General features: G+C 54.3%; 4 protein-coding genes and 5 pseudogenes across 4 annotated transcripts, besides 7 other annotated features; 4 read left to right on the forward strand and 5 right to left on the reverse strand.

Annotated features, from left to right (window-relative positions):
- Positions 1-15,889: part of a sequence feature (areas not merged during assembly with more than two copies in the genome that could not be assigned to a particular haplotype) that runs on past the window's edge.
- Tc00.1047053511259.149 lies at positions 671-2,368 on the reverse strand (annotated as a pseudogene).
- On the reverse strand, positions 2,599-2,922 carry Tc00.1047053511259.161 (annotated as a pseudogene).
- Positions 5,603-5,623: a sequence feature (AT_rich).
- Positions 6,379-6,456: a sequence feature (A-rich).
- On the reverse strand, positions 6,568-9,339 carry Tc00.1047053511259.170 (annotated as a pseudogene).
- Positions 10,604-11,497, reverse strand: Tc00.1047053511259.180 (mucin-associated surface protein (MASP), putative; the record flags this gene model as incomplete). Its single annotated transcript, XM_811767.1, has 1 exon — positions 10,604-11,497. One exon carries the CDS (start codon positions 11,495-11,497, stop codon positions 10,604-10,606), a length of 894 nt encoding a protein of 297 aa, XP_816860.1.
- Positions 11,023-11,196: a microsatellite.
- Positions 12,013-12,600, reverse strand: Tc00.1047053511259.189 (mucin TcMUCII, putative; the record flags this gene model as incomplete). The annotated part of the gene is made up of 1 exon (XM_811771.1): positions 12,013-12,600. One exon carries the CDS (start codon positions 12,598-12,600, stop codon positions 12,013-12,015), a length of 588 nt encoding a protein of 195 aa, XP_816864.1.
- On the forward strand, positions 15,434-16,501 carry Tc00.1047053511259.200 (annotated as a pseudogene).
- Positions 15,890-17,017: a sequence feature (heterozygous, non-Esmeraldo-like haplotype).
- Tc00.1047053511259.210 (mucin TcMUCI, putative) lies at positions 16,993-17,364 on the forward strand (the record flags this gene model as incomplete). The annotated part of the gene is made up of 1 exon (XM_811768.1): positions 16,993-17,364. The coding sequence occupies one exon, from the start codon at positions 16,993-16,995 to the stop codon at positions 17,362-17,364; it is 372 nt and encodes a 123-aa protein (XP_816861.1).
- Positions 17,018-22,736: a sequence feature (areas not merged during assembly with more than two copies in the genome that could not be assigned to a particular haplotype).
- Positions 17,139-17,198: a microsatellite.
- Positions 17,831-19,108, forward strand: Tc00.1047053511259.220 (mucin-associated surface protein (MASP), putative; the record flags this gene model as incomplete). The annotated part of the gene is made up of 1 exon (XM_811769.1): positions 17,831-19,108. The coding sequence occupies one exon, from the start codon at positions 17,831-17,833 to the stop codon at positions 19,106-19,108; it is 1,278 nt and encodes a 425-aa protein (XP_816862.1).
- Tc00.1047053511259.230 lies at positions 20,361-22,733 on the forward strand (annotated as a pseudogene).

Consider the following 22,736-nt stretch of genomic DNA (forward strand, 5'->3'; position numbering starts at 1 on the left):
ACGAAACGAAGGATAAGTCAGACTGGCAGCAAGACACCCGCCGACAAATCACAGCACAAACATCATCACAAGCAGAACCAAAAGCAATGCAGGCCGCAGAGTAACGTGAATCAAATGACGCATGGCGTATGTAAAAGAAAAAAAAACTCAGTGGCGTTACAAGAATACAAGAGGCTGACACTCTCTCAACAATAAAGGAACAGTATAATAATACACAAAAGCAAACAATTTAGGCGTCCACCGTCAAAGCAAGCCAAAAATCAAAAAAAAGGGCAATGAAATGTGTGCACTCAACCAAACCACACGTGAAAAACAAAACAGAAAGCCGAAGCGTGGGACGACCAGCGCACACACTCTCATTACTCCCGTAAAGCAAAACACACACACAGAGGGAGAGAGAGAGAGGTCGCCCACTCAATGCAATAAAAACAAAACAGAAACAGTTACGGTGCTCCGCCCATGCAGCCAGGCAGGACGGCAGCGGTGCGTGTCGTGCAAAAGAGAGCACCAACGGGCCTGCATGGGTGTGCATGCATATATACAATGGGCACATTATTGTGTGTGCTTCGTGGGGTGAGGTGAGGGCGAGAGTCCATGCAAGGGGACACACACACAGAGAGTGAAGGACGAGTGTGTGTGCGGGCGGTGCACGGCTCTCTCTCCCTCACTCTCACGCGGCCACCACCGCAGCCGCACACGCAACAACAAGAAGCAAAGGAGGGGAGGTGGTGTGGGAGACCGCGGTGCTGCTGTCGCTGTCGCCAGGCGCCGCTGGGTTATTCGTTTTGTCTGTGGCTGTAGATGATGTTGTTTCCTTCTCGCTGCCATCCTCTCGTTCATGTTGGTGTTCTCCCTCCGGCACAGCGGCATGAGATGCGGAACCACCGTTCAAAATCTACGCATTGCCCGCGTCAGCGTCATTGGCGGCAGCAGCAGCATCCGCAGAAGAAGATGGTGAAGCTGTCTCAGCCTGACCCTCAGTTATTGCATTCTGCCTTGCACCCGCTGTTGGTTCAGTGCCTTTTCTGCAGATCTTCTGTTGGCTTCATGGTCGCTGGGACTTCCGTTGAGGATGGCAGTGCGCTGTGTGGTGGTGATTTCGGTGGCGGTTCTGATGGGTCTGCTGGCGCCTCTTATTCTGCTGCTGTTGGCGGCAATTCCTCCAATGCTTCTTTTTTCTTCCGGTGCAGCTTCCTCCTCTGCACCTCCTTGTGCCGGCGGTTTTGGCTGTCGCAGGGGCATTGGCCGTGCTTCTCCCTGTTCTGCTGCACCGGTCGTAAACGTTCGATAATTTCCAGAGAGCGACTTTGAAGCAGACTCTGTGCCCGGATGTCCAGGGGAACGACTGGTGCCTGAATCAGACAGTCATTCGGGTGCTTCAGCCGCAGGTGCGTGCTCTGCATTGTGCGCGCTGCCAGTCAAACATTACGGATTTCTTTTTGCTCCTTTCACCACATCCCCTGGTCCTCCTGAGCCCATTCTGGCACTCCCTGTACCACGGACACACTCTGTTCAGCGTCAGTCGCTGTTTGAGGCTGCGGTGTTTGCTCTTGACTGTCGCCGTTCGATGCGCCCCGTGTGAGACCCGAGCTGGGTGCAGCCGCATGCTCTGCTGAGTCCTCGGACGGCTGCGTCGCATGTGCTGTTTGTCCCTGCTGGCGCTGGTGCTGGAGTTCTCCGTGCGCTCTCCCCCGTCCTGAGCACGTGTGGCCCTTCTCGTTCCTGTTGTGCCCACTCGCTCTGAATATTTGTAACTGACGCGCTGCCTTTCTTTCCATCCCTCTCTTCCACGGTGAGAGTTGCCGACCCCGCAGAAAATTGTGGCGGTTGGGAACACACACTCGACATTGACGGCTCTTCGCCGCAGCATGCTGAGCCTGCCTCCTCCCTTTCTCCTGCCTCACTTCCACCAGCGGGAGGATCGTCTTGGACGCCGGAGACAACTGCGGGCTGCTGCTTGGGCCAACACCACCACCAGCACCCGAGACAGGGGTACTGCTGGCAGCGTCTGTATCGGCAGCAGAAGATGAAGCCATTGGTGCAGCCCCACTACCGCTGAGCTTCAGTCCCGATCCCTGCATCACCGACCGGTGGTTGTCCTGCATCACTGTTAAGCGTTCCGCTTGCACCAATGCCGCCGTCCTCACCGGCCGGTACCGCCGCGGCTACTCCCCGTAAGGCAGCACTCGACACGCAGTCCCTCCTCGCAAACACCACTTCGCCATCCATTCCCCTTGCAAGTCCCGCGTCGTCCATTCCACCATCAGCACAGTAGCACACAGGCCACGCATCACCACCGACGACACCGCATCACAGCACGCAGAGGACACACACCAGCAGCACACGGCCAGTCAACATCATCGCCATCACTCCTGTCACTTGCGTGTGGCCTTCAGCACAAACTAACTCCCCGTCAACGCAGAGCAAAAGCAAAAGGAGAGACAAGCCAAGAACCGTCCCATCCATCAATGAGAGTCACGCACCACCACAACAATTAGGTGGGTGCGGTTCAACAACAATCAAAACAAAAAAGAAGAGGGCGCTCCTCGCCAGTGCCCTGTTCCTCACACTCCCACAGTCACTGTTACTGTTATTCCCTCTCCTCAGTCCCTCACAGGCACGCCACGCCCACTTCAACACGCGCCCCTCCAGCACACGCAGTCCGTCATGCGCTCCCACTGCGCCGCAACGTACGACACCTCCTCCCTCAGTCAAACAGCTCCGTGTCCTCCACGTCCCTCGCAATCGTCGGCATGCCCCGGCCGCGCAACACCCACAGCGCCACAGTGTCGTGCCGCCTCTCCTCCCCAATCGTGAACGCAACACCCAACGTGTACTCGCGCACGTGCTCCATGCGCTGCAACCACCCGCGGACCAGGTTGGCCGTCATGAAATGCATCTTGTCGTCCTCCGTGTACTTGGAGCAGACCCTCACATCCTCTCAATCCACGGCCTGGTGCTGCGAGAGGCTGCCGAGAGGCGCCACGTGTGTGGAAGAAGCAAATGTGGGGAAACAACGGCCACCCTCACTCCCTCACACATCTCCACTTCCCTCCACTGTCCCACGCAAAAGGGCGGTGTCATGGGGAAGAGATGCCCGCCACACAGCGCATGCACGAGGGCACACGCGGAAGCAATGCCATCCACTTCGCACCGCAAGATACTGCCATGCGCTCAGCACACACACGGCGGCAACGAGAGCGACGGGGTGCATCCAATTACATACCGCACAGCCATTTACTTCTCTCCGCACGGCTAGTGGCGTCCCACACTCACAGTGAGGCACGGCGCACACCATCTTCTCCCTCCGAGGGCACTCAGGAGGCCGGCGCCCAGTCACCCTCGTGCCATCGCAATGGGTAGCACAAACAACCGTCGTCGCAAACCATCGGCGCCTCTAGCAGAAAAGAAGAAAAAGATATGAGGGCAGTTCAGAAACACAGCCAGCAGAGGGACACCCAACGACACACGGAGGCACACAGTGACAGTGGACACGGCACGGACAAAAAGAAGTCCGCAGGGATTTTTTAAAAAAGAAACTAAAATGAATCAGTAGGACTTCCATTTCGTGTGCCATGCAGCACAAGACGATCACGTGCGTATAAATATTACCTGCACAAGTAAAAAATGTAATGAAAGAAAAGAAAAAAATCTTATTACTCCACCAGCCCACACAACATCCCTCACATTTCACGCGGCATCCGGCCTCTTCATCCAATCCCCGTTCCTGCAGTCCGTGGGAAGCACAGCAGCGGAGCCGGCACCGCGTGTGGGCAACAGCAAAAAAGAAACACACAAGAGAGAAAACACGTCGCCCATTCCAGTGCACATCAACCGAACATTAAATAATGAGAAAAAAAAGGACACTTATTACTCCAGTGGAAAAGCATCAAAAAGAACATTACAAAGAAGAAAAAAAGATTTAAAAAGCGATCCGTAAATCATTAAAAAAGAGGAGAAGAAAAAGTGACATAAAAACCGCAAAGTATGCGGCAAATATCCCCCGTGGGGAGTCACAATTTCACCCTCTTTCGCTCGAAGGACTACCACAACCCCACACAACCCCAGCAGCAGCAGCAGCAACGCCAGAGACGCGCACACACGCGCAGTGCGGCCGCCAGTTGAATCGCGTGGTATCAACTCCACGTCGTCAAACAGGGCGAGGCGGACGTCTGGACTCACGCCGCTCCAGATCGCGCAAGGTCACATTTCTTGATGCCGTTTTGGTTTTCCGGGGACGTTCTGACCATTCATTCCTCCCGCAATTTTCCCAGGAACGTGCTCGCCGCTGCCGTCAACGGCCTCAGTCTTACGGGCATCCCTCGAGCCCACTGCCTTCCTCAACGCGTTGGCGAGCGCAGTCTTCGTCACGAATGCATTCGGATCCATTTCTATGTTCCGACTCATGGCAATGCTAGGCTTCCTCTTGGGTGGTGTTGGAGCTACCTTCATGTTCCGAACAAAGGCAAACTCAGGCCTCGTCCCGGAAGTGTTGGTCGCCGTGTTGGATGCGGGACTCCGATCGACGGTGTTGGGTCCGTCAGCCGCCGCAGACCGTCGCCAAACCTCGTTTTGACGTGACGGCTCAGCATTCACTTGCGGCGCAGTTGTCTCACCAGATTTTGTGTCATCCTTCCCTTCACGGGGTGGCGGCAACCGACAGATGCCCGTCCGGTCAGCATCGCTGCTCCGTGCAGGCGGATGGATGGTTCCATCGGGGGAAATTGACGCCACCACACTTCATAGGGGCAGGCGTATTTATGCGTCGTCACATTCATCGTGAAGGCAACGGTGGCCCCTTCCTCTTCCGTTGCACAGCTGGCAGCACAGCTGCTACATGTGTGCACCGCATGGGCCACATGACACACAGCACCCAGCTCACCATTCCTGCCATGCATGCGCACATCAAAGCCACTGAAAGTGTAATTCTCATGCTGAGCCTCAGCAGCGGCAGGAGAACACTTCGTCCACGCCACACACACGCGATAGCTCAGGCTGCCGTCACTCGGAGCACACGACACATCCACCGGCACAACCACCGCATCCGCATCACCAGATACATCTCCAGGAATCCCAGCAGCCGTCACGCACACGGAGCGAGCACCCACCACACATTCACACGGAGCAAGCGAACCCTCATCCATCCATGACGCGGCACAAAAACCTACAGCCATCCCGCCCTCAATGGGATTTGGAGCCCAACTCAACGCAGCCACACGCAGTGCATCACACCCGCAGGAAAAGAGAGTCGGGCTGCGCACTCCTTCCACCTCCCTCCTCCTCATGGCCACGGAAGAAGACAATAGCCGCCACGCGCAACTGCCAGCATGCACTACAAAAGAAGCATCCAAATCCGCTGCAATGTGCATCTTGTGTGTGTGGTTGTGTGTGCCTGCAGAAACACAAAACAAAGACGTGGAAAAAAGGGAACAGAGCATGCGGAGAGACACACAAAAATGTACAGCGGAGACGCATGGCAGAAACAACTAGAAGACCGCTCAAACTCATGAATTGCCGCTGCCTGGGCTGCGGCAATTCACACAAGATTTATTGAAAACAAAAAAAGAACGTTCCCCTTCGTCTTATGTAAACCCCATCACAGAAAATAATTATAAATAAAAAAGAAATCGTCCATTACTGTTCTACACAAATTTAAAAAGCAGCCGGCTGCCGTGTGGCCACACCGAACTGTCTGTATATATTTTGTCCGAAAAGAAAATTAAAAGATATTTAAATGTCTTTCAACCGTCCGACCTCCATGTGTCCGCACAGCGTTTATATTTCACGGGGTCATCTGCGTGTTGCTGTTCCCCTCAGCCCTCTCATCGGCGTGTGAGTGCGGCCCGCAGAGCACAGTCACTCGTGTGTGGGGACTGAGAGAAGCACGCAGACACGACGGCAGTCGCGTCACTCCATCGGGAGAGTGAGCGCAGCAAAAGAAAAAGAAATCATCGGAGGGGAAAATAAATGCTCACGAGACAGACCCCGAAGGGAGTGCCAGCGAGTGAAATGCACACAAAAAGCAAAAATAAAAAAAGAAAACGGCGGCAGGGTGTGGCTGTGTGTGTGGTGCTGCGGGTGTCTGCCAGCCCTGGCCGCAAGAAAACAAAACAAGAGCGGAAGCAATGTGTGCTCCGCCCCACCGGCCCTCGTCGCACGCCCACACGTCACGGCTCCCTCAGCGCGCCGTTCGTCGCGGCCCCTCCTCATGCGTGCAGCAGGCGAGGCGCACAGGGCCGTCGTCGTGAGCGTGTCGGTGGGTGTGCGAGTGGAGCAGTTGGGCGGGAAACACACGGCACCCCTCACAGGAAGAGTGCAGCAACAAACAATTAAAGAGGGAAGAGTAGAAAAGAAAAAAACGTCCATAGTGACTGCCCCAAAAGCAAAAAAAAAAGAAATTGAGAAATAAAAAACAAAAAGGAAAAACGCACAACCAAAAAGAAGCAAACAGTAAAAGGATTTTAAAACACGCAAAAAAAGTATTTTATGAGTGAAATTTGTTCCCATGGGAATAGTAATTCTGTGCTCGGAAGGTCGCAAGTGTCCCACGCGGCAGCCAGTCACTCCTCACTGAGCCGCAAACCCCCACAGTCCCAACAGCAGAAGGAGCAGCGGCAGCGCCCTCCTCTCACATACAGTGCCGGCATCGGTGTTATTCCCCTGCGACAAATTTCCGAGGCTGCTGCTGAGTGCCGCAGACTTTACGTCCCTGTCCTGTGGATGGATTCCCTCCTGCCCATCCGTTCCTCCTGCCGTCTCCCCATCCGCACCAGAGCTCACGCTCACATCACGTGTCAATGCGGGTCCATCGTGCCCCTCGCCTTCAGCGGTAAGAACGTTTGTATCGGCGGCGGCGGCGGTATTACCCACGGAGGGTGTGTGCGGTCCATCCCCCTGTATCGTATCTGCACTCCCCTCCCCCACCGTCGGGTTACCGCTAGACGAGGAAGAGACATCCACATCTGCATTTCCATCGGGAGATGTTTCAGAAGCCAACTGCTGTACGGTCTGCCCCACAGGTATGGAAGTCGAAGCAATGGAAGCTGCTTTGGGTACACCGAGACCGTCAGCACCTTCACCTCCATTCAAAGGTTCCTGTCCCGCTTGCGGTGTTCTGCCAGGAGAAGGCAACACGACTTCCTGCGCATTTGGGTCCTTCGGAGGCGTAATCGGGGGTTTAATTGCATTAAGAGCAGTAATCTCATTGCCATCCAACGGGCGGTTGTACAGCAGGACGTTCTTCACAGTCACAGACACGCCTTCTTGGCTCCCTTTGTTGCTTCCATCCCCTCCAATGTAGAAGTGGGAGATCCCTTTAGAATTCTTATTCTCCACTTTACATGGCTCACCCACACGCTTACCATCGACGTACGCGGAGCCCTGAGTGCCGTTCCGCAGCACAATGGCCACTTGGTACTGTGTTGTATCCGTCTGTGTCTCCCAAGGGCTGCTGGGCTCCTTTTTCTGTCCGCCACCACACAGTAATGTCCACTTCTTCTCTTTGTTGTTGTACGACAGTCCAAGAAGTACTGGATTCTCTGCATCCTTCAATATCGCACCCATCACTGGAATGGGGCCCTCCTGCGTCGGCTCACCGTCGATGGACACCGTCGCCACAAGAGTGAAGTTGTAGTTCGCAAAGTGGTACAGCTGATTCTCCCCCTGTCTGCCAACAGGCCACTCCGCCCACGCACCCTGGAACGTCACGCCATCGACAGGCCCTGCTACTTTTGTTGCAGTCCCAGTTACTGTGGCGTTCACTCCGAGGTACTCGTCCTTCCATGTTTCATCAGAGAAGTTGCCGGACAAAAAGCCAACCAGCCCATCCGTGATCTTAGTGTTTTTGAAGGCAGTGTCAGGTGAGGGAGCCTTCTCAGCGCTCTCAGAAGGGCACAGCTGGGAGACACGTTCGTCCACTTCCTTCCACGTCGCCAGCACCTCCTTCACCCGCTGCAGCTGCGCAGTCAGACGCACAGAGACCATACCGGGCGATGGTTTTTCATCGCCCTTCTTCTTCTCGTACAGTGCAATCAACTCCTCATTATTATCAGTTCCACTTCCAGCACTTTTGTACAACAGGGCGCTGGCGGCAGCATCATCGTCCTTCCCGGATATCGGCCCAATATCAACAATGTGCGTATTGTCCGTCAGCCAAAGATGGAGTTCGCCCTTTTCTCCATTTTCTTTGGGATACACCGGCAGAGTAACGAGCATCACATTTTTCTCATCATCTCCAACACCGTCAAAAGTCGCTGTGGTGAACCCGCTCCCAACGCCCTTCCCTTCTCCCTCCTGTTTGTTGCCCCACACGCGCGAGAGTGTCCCGAGTGCCTCCGTCCACGACTCCCCCTTGTCGCCGGACTCGTACACCCTGCGGCGGCCATCACCACACGCAGTCATCATCATGAGCTTGTCCTTCTCCCACTTCACGACGGAGGGATCACTGCAGCCATCGGCAGACATCCCCTTCGACAGCGTCCAATTCTTAGTATCCTGCAAGTACAGTACCAAAGAAACGGTAGTTGTCTTTCCATCCTTTCCTGCGTCTGCACCGTCCTTCTTCGTGCCTTCCACTGGAAAAAGGAGCCTACCGTCCTTCATCTTAACACCCGATCCACCGCCGCCAATCAGTCCTGTCAAGGATGAAGGTTGTTCGCCGAAAGGTGTCTTCGGGACAGCGTTGGTATCTTTCCAGTCAATTTGTTTGTTACTTTCTTTATCACTGACTGTCCCTTTCACCAGCAATAGTCCCGATTGAGCTGCAGCACTCTCCCGAGCATCAGCACCAGCATTCCCACTGTATTTCCCAACAAGCATGTAAATATCACCTCCATTCACAACCGTTGTTGGCCGGCTCACATCTACTTTCTTGCTTTTGGGAGCGACTTCCTCCAGAACTCGTATCACTCTGGCATTCTTAAGCACTTCCATTGGTTCTTCAGCAGTATCTTTCGTAAGAAGTTGGGATGCAATGCCAGTAAAGACGTTCTTCTACATCCTTCTTCTTGCACTGCGCCTCAGCAACGGCAAATACGACATTCCCCACTTTCAAAAAGGCCGGGAACACCCAACGATTTCACACTTACACCATCGTCATTAGCGTCCTTCCATTCAAACTTTTTTTCAGACGACGGCTCCACAGCTTGCGTAGATCCACAGGTGGCGCAGCATATCAACACGACGAGGAGGAGCAGCACCGCGGAATTAAACACACGCCGGGACATGTTGGGTCTCTGCCGCTCACTCTCTCCTCCTCCCCTCCTCCTTCCGCTGGATCCGGTCACGCGGCGACGGTTGTGTGTGCGGAGTGCCCTCACTGCAGCAACACGTGAGAGCATATAAATATGTGTGTGTGGGCGGTGTGTGTGCTGTTAGTCCTTTCAGTGCCTTACAATTTCACAGTGGCGATTAGCGCTTGTTTTCCCTCTTTGTGAGGGTGAGAAAGAAATAAAGAGAAAAATGTCCACAAAAGAAGTACAACAGCAAACACCGTCACCCATCCACAGTGAGTGGCATCATCATCCCCGCCGCAGTCACTCCCAACAACAACAACTCACGCACGCAGACACACGGAACGAGACGGAAGAACAGTGCACCGGGAACACACAGCGACGGTCACCACCAGCAGCAGGAGTCACGGCGGGTGCGTTATTCGTCACGCTTCAGCACACACCGCGCAACGCCCACACACAAAACAACCAGCGGAATGCAAAAGAGCAAGACCGCCCCTTGCAAAGCCCACGCGCTCTCGCCAGTCATTTTACTGTTCACCCTTCCAGCGCATCCGCCAGCGCACATCACCCACACAGGCAAGGAATCCCTGACCAAAGTATACACAGCATGGGAGATACACATTGGCACGTGCAGCTGCTGGACAAGAAGCAATCCGCACTTGTCCCAGGCAACTGAAGCCACACCACCCAATAGACTGCACGCCAGCAACGTGTCAAAAAATAAATCGCAGGCTCCCGTCCTCCCTCCTCGCAAGGGACGTCGCAGACAGAATCTTCTGCGTGCATCCATTCTCAGCTATCACGCCACTCTACAGAGTATGCATAATGGCGTGTGTGTGCATGTGTTTTTGCCAGTGGATATAATTGCAGAGCAGCTGTGCGCCAAAAGAGAGTCTGAAGAAAGCAACGGCAGAGAGAGGCAGATAGCACACACGCAAATTGCTCATATCATCACACACACACACGCAGCCCGCGGAATGGGTGCACTCAACCACAAAATCAAAAAGAAAACAAAACAAAAAGCCGAAGCGTGGGACGACCAGCGCACACACACTCTCATTACTCCCGTAAAGCAAAACAAACACACAGAGGGAGAGAGAGAGAGGTCGCCCACTCAATGCAATAAAAACAAAACAGAAACCGTTACGGTGCTCCGCCCATGCAGCCAGGCAGGACGGCAGCGGTGCGTGTCGTGCAAAAGAGAGCACCAACGGACCTGCATGGGTGTGCATGCATATATACAATGGGCACATTATTGTGTGTGCTTCGTGGGGTGAGGTGAGGGCGAGAGTCCATGCAAGGGGACACACACACAGAGAGAGAAGGACGAGTGTGTGTGCGGGCGGTGCACGGCTCTCTCTCCTTCACTCTCACGCGGCCACCACCGCAGCAGCAGCCGCACACGCAACAGGAAGAAGAAGAAGAGGGGAGGTGGTGTGGGAGACCGCGGTGCTGCCGTCACTGTCGCCTGTATTTGCGGTGGCATTTGTACGAAGGGCGTTTTTGTCTTTCGAGGATTCTTCGCCGTTTTCCGCGGGGTGTTCATGCTGTTGTTGTTGTTGGACTTGTGTTTCATCACTTTTCTGCTGCATTTCACTTTCTTCTTCCTCTTTCTCTTCTTGTCGTGTGTGTCCAGTGCCGGATGTCGTTCCTTCCGTTCCTTCGGGTAGCGAGGAGTTGTGAGCCGCTGCTGCAGACGAATGATTTCCTGTCTGAGAGTCCCCTGTTGTGTTAGATGAATTAGTGCCTGAGGACCCCGCTGTACCACCACTGCTGCCAGCTGAAGGGTCAACACCAGGAGCAGCAGGACCAGGAGGACTTGAAGCAGTAACAGCAGGAGCAGATGAACCAGCAGGAGGAGCGGGAGGAGGTGCAGCAGGAGCAGGAGTACCACCAGAACCGGCTCCTTCACCAGAACCGGCTCCTTCACCAGCAGCAGAATTAGAACCAAAAGCACCACCAGAGTCAGAACCAGACTCGAGATTCTCCCTTGAATTCGAATAGTTCTGCATTACAAGAGCATCATTTCCTCCATCCGAGGCTTCGACGGCAGTAATGGGCAGTACTGACCGCAAAGGCACCGTAATCGCAGTTTTATTGCATCCGTCAGGCATGTGGGATCCATTCTCACCCAACACTCCCGACGCCATGCAGCCACCCAGTGCGTTGGTGTCGACGTCCCTCGCATAAACACCGCCGGCAACGCACCACAGCACGCAGAGGGCACACACCAGCAGCACACGGCCGGTCATCATCATCGCCATCACTCCTGTCACTTGCGTGTAGCCTTCAGCACAAACTAACTCCCCGTCAACGCAGAGTGAAAGCAACAAAAAACACGGCACAGTAAAATACACCAGCAGCAGCAGCACGCATTTCATGAGAAATATTGAACCAATGAAAGTGAAAAAAGACACAATGCGCTGCACGTAAAGAAAAACACAGAAAACAAGGAAAAAAAAAAGTGAACAGGCAGCAATAAAGTAAAACAGTAAAAACACACAAAAGAGCTGCACAGTATGGCTCCAGCGCGCACGCCTCTATCCTCAACAGTGTGTCCACGCAAACAGTTGTGTGCGTGTCGTGCGTATGCGTATGTTTGGGATGCGTTCAGCGTGACGGATGCGGGGCACAACGCGGAGCACACAGCACGGCAGCGGAAGCAAAGGAAGCAAAAACACAATCAACATAATTGCTCTTACTTTATACATCGGACCACAGTGGACGCACACATGTCCCCGTGGCTGAGTGCTGGCACGCACAGCCCGCATGCACCTCTTTACCCCACAGCGGTGCACGCCAGCGCGGATACGGCGAGCGCCAGCGGGGCACACACCCACGCAGAGCTGCTGAGGCTGCCGTCGATTTCGCGAAGACGTGACGGTGCCTCTGTGGTTGTAGTTCTAGTCGTCGTGGTTGGCGCCTCTGTAATCATGGCCGTATTACTTGGTGCCTCTGGCGCGGTGGTTGTTGTAGTAGTCGTAGTTGCAGTTGGTGCGTTTGTCGTAGTCGTCGTTTTTTGCACTGTGGAATCAACTTTTGAAATCGTTGCGGATTTATCCGCAGCACTTGTTTTCGCTGACTGAACAGACGCAACTGATGCATCTTGTCTGTTGGCATTCTCATTGGCTTTCGGAACCGTTTTTTCTCCTACTTTGTTATTGTCTTGAAACGTTAGTGTAACGACACCTGGACCTGGGACCTCGTTTTTATCCTTCTGCCTACCGTCCGCCCCACTTATTCCCGGTTGTGGATCGGAATTCTGAACGGATTGAGCTGGTTTATCGCTACCCTCTGTCACACACACGGACGGGCAGCAGCACAGGGCGAGCACCAACAGGGCGCACAGCAGACGGCACGTCATCATCGTGAGTGTGGTCGTTCAGTGGTGTGGAGCTGATCTGCACAGTGAGGGAAATGGAGAGCAGCAGGGGAGACGAGAGGTGCGGCAGACACACACAGAGGGCACACCACATGAGGAGAGGGCAGCAGCCAGGCATGCACCGTACGCCGCACACCACGCACGACACACACTCCAATCCACGGCGGCAGGCACACACACACACAGCCCTGCCGCAACAACAACACACAGATGGAGGAGGGAGAAGCAAACAGGAGCGGCACACAAGGCTCCACCGCATATGCATACGACGAGAGCGGTCCGTCGTGTCGGCACCCCTCACGGAGGGTGCGCACACACACAAGAAGGTGCAGCGCACACAGCAACACAAAAGCAAAGTAACAATACAAAAAGGAGATCCCCGCACACCACGTGGATTGTTGGTCCACGGGAAGTGCAGCCAATATTCACCACAAAGCAGCTTGTTATCTTGTTTTGGTTGTATGCTGCTACAATAGCGAGTGAGTAGCGCAAGGGCCGTCCGTACAAAAGTGGCAAGTATTCCGTCGTGCGGGCTGGGGCAGTCACAAACAGTCGCAGTCCAGTTCCCAACGACGAGGGCATTCCCGCAGTGGATGGGGCGGAGTCTCCCGTGGTCCGTCGGGGATCAGCAGCCCGTGGCGTCCGTGATGAGGCGGTGGCGGAAGAGCCTGGTCCATCTCGAGTAACCGCGTTTGTGCTTCCTGCGTGTCTTGCCTGCTGGCATGCCTGGCAACTTCGGTGGCGACCGGCGCGCGAGGCACCTGTTAAGAAGACGGTGGCGCCATTGTGGCATCCGCATGGGAGGCCCTCGCAAACTATTATAACGCCAGGCTGAGCACGTCCGGCGTGTGCCCTCATACTGCGGACGGACAAGTGCAGTCTGCCGCAGGTTGGGCAGGAGGACGTCAATCCGCCGCTCGCTGGTCGACAAGGAGTTGCGGCGCTCACGTCGGGAAGAGGTTCCGGCGGAGGCAGAGGCGGGCCGATCACCGCAGTGAGGGAGGGACGGCACCACCGACATAAAGGGCCGCCTGTAACCTGCAGGGCGTGCGCCATTCTACCGAAGAGTGGGCAGGCGTCGCATCGCGCCTGTGCGCAGTGCCGCCACTCGGGGACCAATGTCCGGGTCAACACCAGGAATAGAGTCCTCGCCACACCGACAGGCGCCTGTCACGCGGTGTGCGCGCCTTCCTTTTCCTCCTGGGCATCCTTCCATTATAACCTCTTGACGGCGGTAAGGAAGTCCACGTGCCAGGCATTGACGCAGTCCTGCGAGAGGGGTCGTGCAATCGTGGCTTGTTTGTCAGCGGCCTCACTGCGTGGAATACCGCAGTGTGATGGGAAAATATAAAATCCACAGGGTGACCTCGCTTCACCAAGGAAAGCAGCATAATCCAAATTTACTCAGTAACGCGGTCTCGCACGGTCGGTGGGCAACGCGGGGTGCCTCAATTGCCGAGAGGGAGTCTGTGGCGACAGGAACTCGTGTGGGCGATTGGGATGCTGCTGCCAGGCGGGGAACTGGGAAGTGTCCTAGGCCATGCTCAGTGGCAGGACACTCCGCTCGGCAGTTGCATGCAAGGCTGTCAGCAGCTGTGCGGTGAGGCCCCACAGGGAGCTCGGCTGTCCGGGGAGTCAAGTGGCAGCGCGGCGGATCCAGACGCACGCACAGCGAGAGAAGACAAGCCGCCCACCGCCAACACAGTTGCCAGCGAATAACAACATGATGACCATGAATAGGACACGTATGCCTGCGCTGCCGTGGGCACGGAAAGCGGCCCCGATTCACTCAGCAACAGTGATCTAATGCCTTTGGATGGTACAACAGCCACGCCTGAGCCCAGCACAGCCCTAGCAAATGTTGAACGAGTGGTAACGTGTTGGGTGGCGCTGATGCCGCACCGACTTCTTCGAGCACAGCGCCTGGGGAAACCAAGATCCCATCGGAGTACAACGCAGCATCACTTGTTAGCAACGGTTTTTGTGAGCAGGGGCATCTCACGGATTTGTTGGCTATGGCTGAAATTGGTGACATCGCTGTGCATGGGTGTGTGTCTCGGGTGATGTTGCTCTTGATTCTGGGGCTGTGGGGCACTGCGGCGCTCTGCTGAAGTGTGAGGGAGGGTGGAACTGCGGCTTTTCGTGGAACAATAACCGTGCACCTTGCCAGCATCACTCAATGAGTTGTGTCAATAATTTAAGTTTTTTTATTTTCTTTTGTTTATTTGTTTTTGCTGCTTTTGCCCTATTGGAATAATCAGCATTCCTGTGTTTCCCCCAATGCTCGTTTGCTGCACTGCGTCATGAGTGACGTGCTTCTCCTCTTGTTTCCTTTTCTTGCCCATACGCGGTGCCGGCCTCTTTGCTGTGCGTCCCACGGACTGCACGAAAGGAGGATTGGAAGAAAAGACTGGGTGACGCACGAAATGTGAGGAGAGTTGTGTGGGCTCACGGAAAAGCACGATCTTTTTTGATTTTTTACTGCAGGCATTACGTATATAAAAACTAGTGGTCGTTTACGTTGCGCTGCCTGGCACATAAAATAAAGGACGTCCCCGATCGATTTTTTATTTTTTACTTTTTGGGAATTTTACCGGACTCTCAACTCTGCTGTTGTGCCTTTTTTACTGCTTTTTTAACTTTTGGTTTGGGGAGCGATGTGCGAGCTCTGCAATTGTACTGATTCCAACTGCCTCGTGGTGCGTGCATTGCCATTTGTGACTGTGCGTGATTGCGTGACGTGTCTCCCCTTTTGTTTTTGCTCTGCATTGACGGGGTGTTAGTTTGTGCTGAAGGCTAAACGCAAGTGACAGGAGTGATGGCGATGATGACTGGCCGTGTGCTGCTGGTGTGTGCCCTCTGCGTGCTGTGGTGCGGTGCCGGCGGTAGATGTGACGAGGAGGTGGTGGAGATTCCTGTTGGTGGTGGTAAAGTTGCTGTGGGGTCGACTGGAACTTCAACGCCGGGATCAGATAGCTCAGATCCAACAAAAGGTTTGCCCAAGGTTAATCAATCAACAGAAAAGTCTGAAGGAAAATCCTTGGAAGGAAAAGAAGTTAAAAATGATCAACTGTTTGTTGCTCCTGGAGTGGAGGGTGAAGATAGAAGCTCTTCAGAGCAATTAGAAGAACGTTTGAAAAATGCTCCAGAACAAGGAAAAACAAAGCCAGAAATACAAAATAAAGAACAGGAAGTAGGGCAACCGCCAAAAGCGCAATTAAATGTACTACAGCAACCGCAGCCACAACCGCAGCCACAACCGCTACCGCAGCCGCAGCCACACACTCCTGCCTCAGAAAGGGGTGAAGGTGTTGGCGAGAACAGTAAGGGTGGAGCAGGTCAGTCCTCATTGAGAGTGGAAAATAGTGGAAACGAGGATCCAGAGAACCCCAGAGAAGAAGACTTATTAAAGAGTCCAGTTACAGAATCAAAAAACAGTGAACAGGTCCAAACGACAGTGCCAAACACAGTACCGCCGGAGCACAAAACCCAAAATGAAGTGTTAACTCCGGAACAAAAGACGAATGAAAGCCAAAGCACGGATACATCCACGAACCTACCCGAAACACAAAAGGAAAATAAAGAATATCCTGCCTCCACGGAAGGTACGGCGCAGAGTACATCAACTGGCAGTAAAGAACAAGAAAATGAGCCATCTACAAGCGAAGAACCTTCCCCTATTGAGGAGGAACACTCCACAGGGACGAAGACAACCGAGGATCCACGAATTCCGGATGCTGCAGTGACAGAAAAACGCCAAACCGTAAATAGGGAAAAGGTTGGCGACAGTGACAGCAGCACCGCGGTCTCCCACACCACCTCCCTTTCTTCTTCTTGTTGCGTGTGCAGCAGCTCCTGCTGCGGTGGTGGCCGGGCCTGCATGAAGTGGAGTGCGATGAATGTGGACGAAGGCCTACTGCAAATGCTTTTGTGGTGAATATTGGCTGCACTTCCCGTGGACCAACAATCCGCGTGGTGTGCGGGGATCTTCTTCTTGTATTGTTACTATGCTTTTGTGTTGCTGTGTGCGCTGCACCTTCTTGTGTGTGTACGCACCCTCCGTGAGGGGTGCCGACACGACGGACCGCTCTCGCCGTATGTACATGCGGTGGAGCCTTGTGTGCCGCTCCTGTTTGCTTCTCCCTCCTCCATCTGTGTGTTGGTGTTGCGGCAGGGCTGTGTGTGTGTGTGCCTGCTGCCGTGGATTGGAGTGTGTGTCGTGCGTGGTGTGCGGCGTACGGTGCATGCCTGGCTGCTGCCCTCTCCTCATGTGGTGTGCCCTCTGTGTGTGTCTGCCGCACCTCTCATCTCCCCTGTTGCTCTCCATGTCCCTCACTGTGCAGATCAGCTCCACACCACTGAACGACCACACTCACGATGATGATGACGTGCCGTCTGCTGTGCGCCCTGTTGGTGCTCGCCCTCTGCTGCTGCTGCCCGTCCGTGTGCGCGGCAGACGCTGCGCCTGGAGCTGGAGCCGCCGCCTCTTCTTCCAATACGACCACGACGACGACTACAACAAAACCACCGACTACCACCACGACCACCACAACAAAACCACCAACCACGACGACCACCACCACTGCGCCAGAGACACCAAGTACTACGATTACAGAGGCGCCGGCTGTGTCGACCACCCACGCACCGTCACGTCTTCGCGAAATCGACGGCAGCCTCAGCAGCTCTGCGTGGGTGTGTGCCCCGCTGGTGCTCGCCGCATCCGCGCTGGCGTACACCGCTGTGGGCTGAAGAGGTGTGTGCGGGCTGTGCGTGCCAGCACTCAACCGCGGGGATTTGTGCGCGTGTGTTGTGGTTCACTGTATAAAATAAGAGAAAATAATGATTGTGTTTTGCTTCACTTGCTTCTGCTGCCGTGCTGTGTGCTCCGCGTTGTGCCCCGCATCCGCCACGTTGAACGCATCGCGGACACACTCATATGCATGCGCACTGGAGCCCTGGGTTTGTTTTTCTTTTTTAATTATTGTTTTTTATTGCTTTTTAAACTTGTGGTTTGCGGTGTGGTGTGCGAGCTCTGCAATCGTACTGACTCCATCTGTCTCGTGGTTTGTGCGCTGCTGCTGCTGGAGTGCTGCCATTTGTGGCTGTGCGGTGGGTGTGTGTGGTGTAGCGGCCGTGTCTATCTTTTTACTTCCCTCTCTGTTGACGTGGTGTTACTTTTGCTGAAGGCTACACGCAAGTGACAGGAGTGGTGGCGATGATGACTGGCCGTGTGCTGCTGGTGTGTGCCCTCTGCGTGCTGTGGTGCGGGTTTTCTTTGGTGTCGGCAGATACCGGGGATGATCGTGAGCATTCCGGCCAAGGTGTTGTTGGGAGTGTTGGTCAACCTTCTTCCCCAGTTGGGGGTCATGGTGATAATGGAGTTGTCACTGATGGAAGCTCTCTGAGCAGTGGAAGTCACTTGCCGGGTTCTGCTCCTACGGGTGGCAAACCTTCACTTCCCGGTGTTGGTGAGTGTGTGGGTTTAACTAAATCCAAGGATGCCTTAACTCTTGCAAAAGAGGGGCATGAATTCGTACGGGATCAGCATGAATTAGTGCCCCAAGTTTCGCACCACACTGATGCGGGAACAGGAGGGAAAAGCGATCTCAGTGCGCCAGAACAGTCGCCCAACGCAAAAACAGAATTAGAAAATGATGATGGTGTTTGTGGTGATGATGCTGCAGCTGCGGAGGGTGAAGTAATAACCACCGTGAATGAAGAACAATTGGGCGGATCTTCCACGAGCGACAGCCATCCACCAGCAGCAGACCGAGGGGCGAAGGAGCAGGAAGGCACAGTGGAACAAGCAGCATCAACAGCGGCACTGACGCCAGTGGTGGGGCGAGAGACAACACCTAAAGGGGACACCGAAGAGGACTCACCGGAGGATAAAGCCACAACCGGCGCAGGTATCACACAAGATATACCAGCTGCCGGTCAACAACAAACACATTCTTCATCCACTTCTACAACTGGAAATGGTCCGACTTCTACTCTAGGAAAAGGGCGCGCTGCGGAGGACATTTCCAACAATAACGAACGATCTGGCAAAGCACTACTGCGAGAAGGAGCGGAACATGAAACTGTTGCTGGCAGCCAATCGCAAGCAATACCAGCAGCCACCGCCCGTAACACACTTGGCACAACCCTTCCTGGCGGCAGCGACAACAGCACCACGATAACTACAGCCGTGCGGTCTGACACTGGCACAGAAGGCACTCCAACCAGCAATCATCCGAACCGACAATCCATTGAAGGCGCCACGTCACCCGGCATGAATTCCGATGGTGAAGCTGCATCAGCCAAAAACTATGATACGGTACCTCAGAATGCAGGAATCCCAACAACAAAAGCAATCGCCACAGCCAAAACAAATGACGCAGCTTCTCATGGCGACAGTGACGGCAGCACCGCGGTCTCCCACACCACCTCCCCTCTTTTGCTTCTTCTTCTTCCTGTTGCGTGTGCGGCTGCTGCGGTGATGGCCGCGTGAGAGTGAGGGAGAGAGAGCCGTGCACCGCCCGCACACACACTCTTCCTTCTCTCTGTGTGTGTGTCCCCTTGCATGGACTCTCGCCCTCACCTCACCACACGAAGCACACACAATAATGCGCCCATTGTATATATGCATGCACACCCATGCAGGCCCGTTGGTGCTCTCTTTTGCACGACACGCACCGCTGCCGTCCTGCCTGGCTGCATGGGCGGAGCACCGTAACTGTTTCTGTTTTGTTTTTATTGCATTGAGTGGGCGACCTCTCTCTCTCTCCCTCTGTGTGTGTGTTTTGCTTTACGGGAGTAATGAGTGTGTGTGCGCTGGTCGTCCCACGCTTCGGCTTCTTGTTTTGTTTTCCTTTTTGATTTTGTGGTTGAGTGCACCCATTCCGCGGCTGCGTGTGTGCGCGATGATATGAGTAATTTGCGTGTTTTATCTGTTTCTTTCTTCCATTGCCTTCTTTGAACCCTTGTGCCGCACAGCTGCTCTGCAAGTATATCCACTGGCAAAAACACATGCACACACACACGCCATTATGCATACTCTGTAGAGCGGCGTGATAGCTGAGAATGGATGCACGCACAGGATTGTGGCTGCGACGTCCCTTGCGAGGAAGGAGGACGGGAGCCCGCGATTTATTTTTCGACACGCTGCAGGCGTGCAGTCTATTGGGTGGTGTGGCTTAAGGTGCCAGGGACAAGTGCGGATTGCTTCTTGTCCAGCAGCTGCACGTGCCAATGTGTATCTCCCATGCTGAGTATACTTTGGTCAGGGATTCTTTGCCTGCGTGGGGTGATGTGCGCTGGCGGATGCGCTGGAAGGGTGAACAGTAAAATGACTGGCGAGAGCGCGTGGGCTTTGGGAAGGACGGTTGTGCTCTTTTGCATTCCGCCAGTTGTTTTGTGTGTTTGTGTTGCTGGGTGTGTGCTGAAGCGTGAATAACAACACACCTGCTGCGGCTAGTGGCAGTCACTGTGTGTTCACGGTGCACTGTTCTCCTTCTGCTGTTCCGTGTGTCTGTGTGCGTGAGTTTTTGTTGTTGGGAGTGACTGCGGCGGGGATGATGATGCCACTCACTGTGGATAGGTGAGGGTGCTCGCTGTTATGCCACTGTTGTGGATATGTTTTCTCTTTATTTCTTTCCCACCCTCGCAAAGAAGGGAAACAAGCGCGAATCGCCACTGTGAAATTGTAAGGCTCTGAAAGGAACAACAACAACAGCACACACCGCCCACACACACATATTTATATGCTCTCACGTGTTGCTGCAGTGAAGGCACCCCGCACACAAAACCGTCGCCGCGTGACCGGATCCAGCGGAAGGAGGAGGGAAGGAAGAGAGAGTGAGCCGCGGAGGCCCAACACGTCCCGGCGTTTGTTTACTTCCGCGGTGCTCCTCCTCGTGATGATTTTCTGCGGCACTGGAGCTACGCAAGCTGCTGTGGAGGAACCGTCGTCTGATCCGAAGCTTCAATGGAAGGGCATCAGTGAAGGTGATGTAACTGTGGAGTCGTTGGGTGCTCCCGGCCTTTTGAAAGTGGGGAGTGACGTATTTGCCGTTGCCGAGGCGCAGTGCAAGAAGAATGGTGAGGGTGGAGACAACACCTTTACTGGCATTGCATCCCAACTTCTCACGATGGAAACAGGTAACGAACCGAAGGAAGTGCTGGAGGGTGCCAGGGAGAAAACACAATTTCTGGAGGAAGGCACTTCTCCAGAGGCGGAAAAAGTAGATGTGAGTCGACCAACAGCAGTTGTGAATGGAAGCGATATTTACATGCTTGTTGGAAAACGCAGCTATGAAGCTGCCACTAACTGTCAGGCTGGGACCGAGAAGATCAAATCGGGAATATTGCTGGTGAAGGGTGAGATCAGTGGTGAAGGCGGCAACGAACAAATCCATTGGAGGGAAACTGACGGTCTCCCGTGCACTCTAGGCGACCAACAAAACTCCTTGAAGCGACTGATTGGCGGCGGTGGATCGGGTGTTAAGATGGAGGACGGTACGCTTGTGTTCCCAGTGGAAGGCACGAAGGAGAAGGATGACAACGGAAAGGATGAAAAAACCGTGTCGCTGATTATATTAAAGGATGCTGAGAGTTGGACGCTGTCGAAGGGGATGTCTGACGGTGGCTGCGGTGATCCCTCCGTCGTGAAGTGGGAGAAGGACAAACTCATGATGATGACTGCGTGTGATGATGGCCGCCGCAGGGTGTACGAGTCCGGTGACAAGGGGGATTCGTGGACGGAGGCACTCGGGACACTCCCGCGCGTGTGGGGCAACAAACAGGGTGAAGGGAAGGCCGTTGGGAGCGGGCTCACCACAATGACTCTTGACGGTGTTGGAGATGAGCAGAAAAATGTGATGCTCGTTACTCTGCCGGTGTATCCCAAAGAAAATAAAAAGGCGAACTCCATCTTTGGCTGACGGACAATACGCACATTGTTGATATTGGGCCGGTATCCGGGAAGGACGATGACGCTGCCGCCAGCGCCCTGTTGTACAAAAGTGTTACAAGTGGAACTGATGAGGAGTTGATTGCACTGTACGAGAAGAAGAAGGGCGATGAAAAACCATCGCCCGGTATGGTCTCTGTGCGTCTGACTGCGCAGCTGCAGCGTGTGAAGGATGTGCTGGCGATCTGGAAGAAAGTGGAAGAACATGTCTCCAAGCTGTGCTCTTCTGAGAGCGCTGTGCAGGCTCCCTCACCTGCCAGTGCCTGCAAAAACACTGAGATCACGGCTGGGCTGGTTGGCTTTTTGTCCGGCAACTTCTCTGAGAAAACATGGAGGGACGAGTACCTCGGGGTGAACGCCACAGTAACTGGTGGGACAACAAAAGTAACAGAGTCTTCAGATGGAGTGACGTTCCAGGGTGCGTGGGCGGAGTGGCCCGTTGGCAGGCAGGGGGAGAATCAGTTGTACCACTTTGCGAACTACAACTTCACTCTTGTGGCGACGGTGTCCATCGACGGTGTGCCGCAGGAGGGAGATACCCCTATTCCAGTGATGGGTGCGAAGATGGATGGCGATGATAAGACTGTTCTCCTGGGACTGTCGTACGACAGCGGAAAGAAGCGGGCAGTGTTGTGCGGTGGCGGACAGAAAAAGGAGCCCAGCAGTAATTGGGAGCCAGGGAAAACGCACCAAGTGGCCATTGTGCTGCAGAACGGCACTCAGGGCTCCGCGTACGTCGATGGTAGGCGTGTGGAGGACGAAACGTGCTCACTAAAAACTACGAATTCTAAAGGGATATCCCACTTTTACATTGGAGGGGATGGAAGCAACATAGAGGGCCAAGAAGGCTTGTCTGTGACTGTGACGAATGTCCTGCTGTACAACCGTCCTTTGGATGACGATGAGATTGCAGGGCTTGCCAAAAATACAATTACTATTCCAAAGCTGGAAGATCCGAAGAAATCGGCGACACCTCCTCGTTCACCAGAGGCAAGTGCACCAGATGTGGAGAGAACCGTGTCTCAACCTAATTCTGCCGGGCAACGGCCGTCGGAGCAGGAACAGCCGAAAGGGAGCAATGGTGCGCGTGCTGGCGGTGCATCCACACCAGCGACTTCTACCGCCGCGACTTCTTCAGGAAAGGGGAGCCGTAACCAGCAGACATCTG

The sequence above is a fragment of the Trypanosoma cruzi genome, genomic scaffold (genome assembly GCF_000209065.1).
Source record: "Trypanosoma cruzi strain CL Brener 1047053517085 genomic scaffold, whole genome shotgun sequence".
NCBI lineage: Eukaryota > Euglenozoa > Kinetoplastea > Trypanosomatida > Trypanosomatidae > Trypanosoma > Trypanosoma cruzi.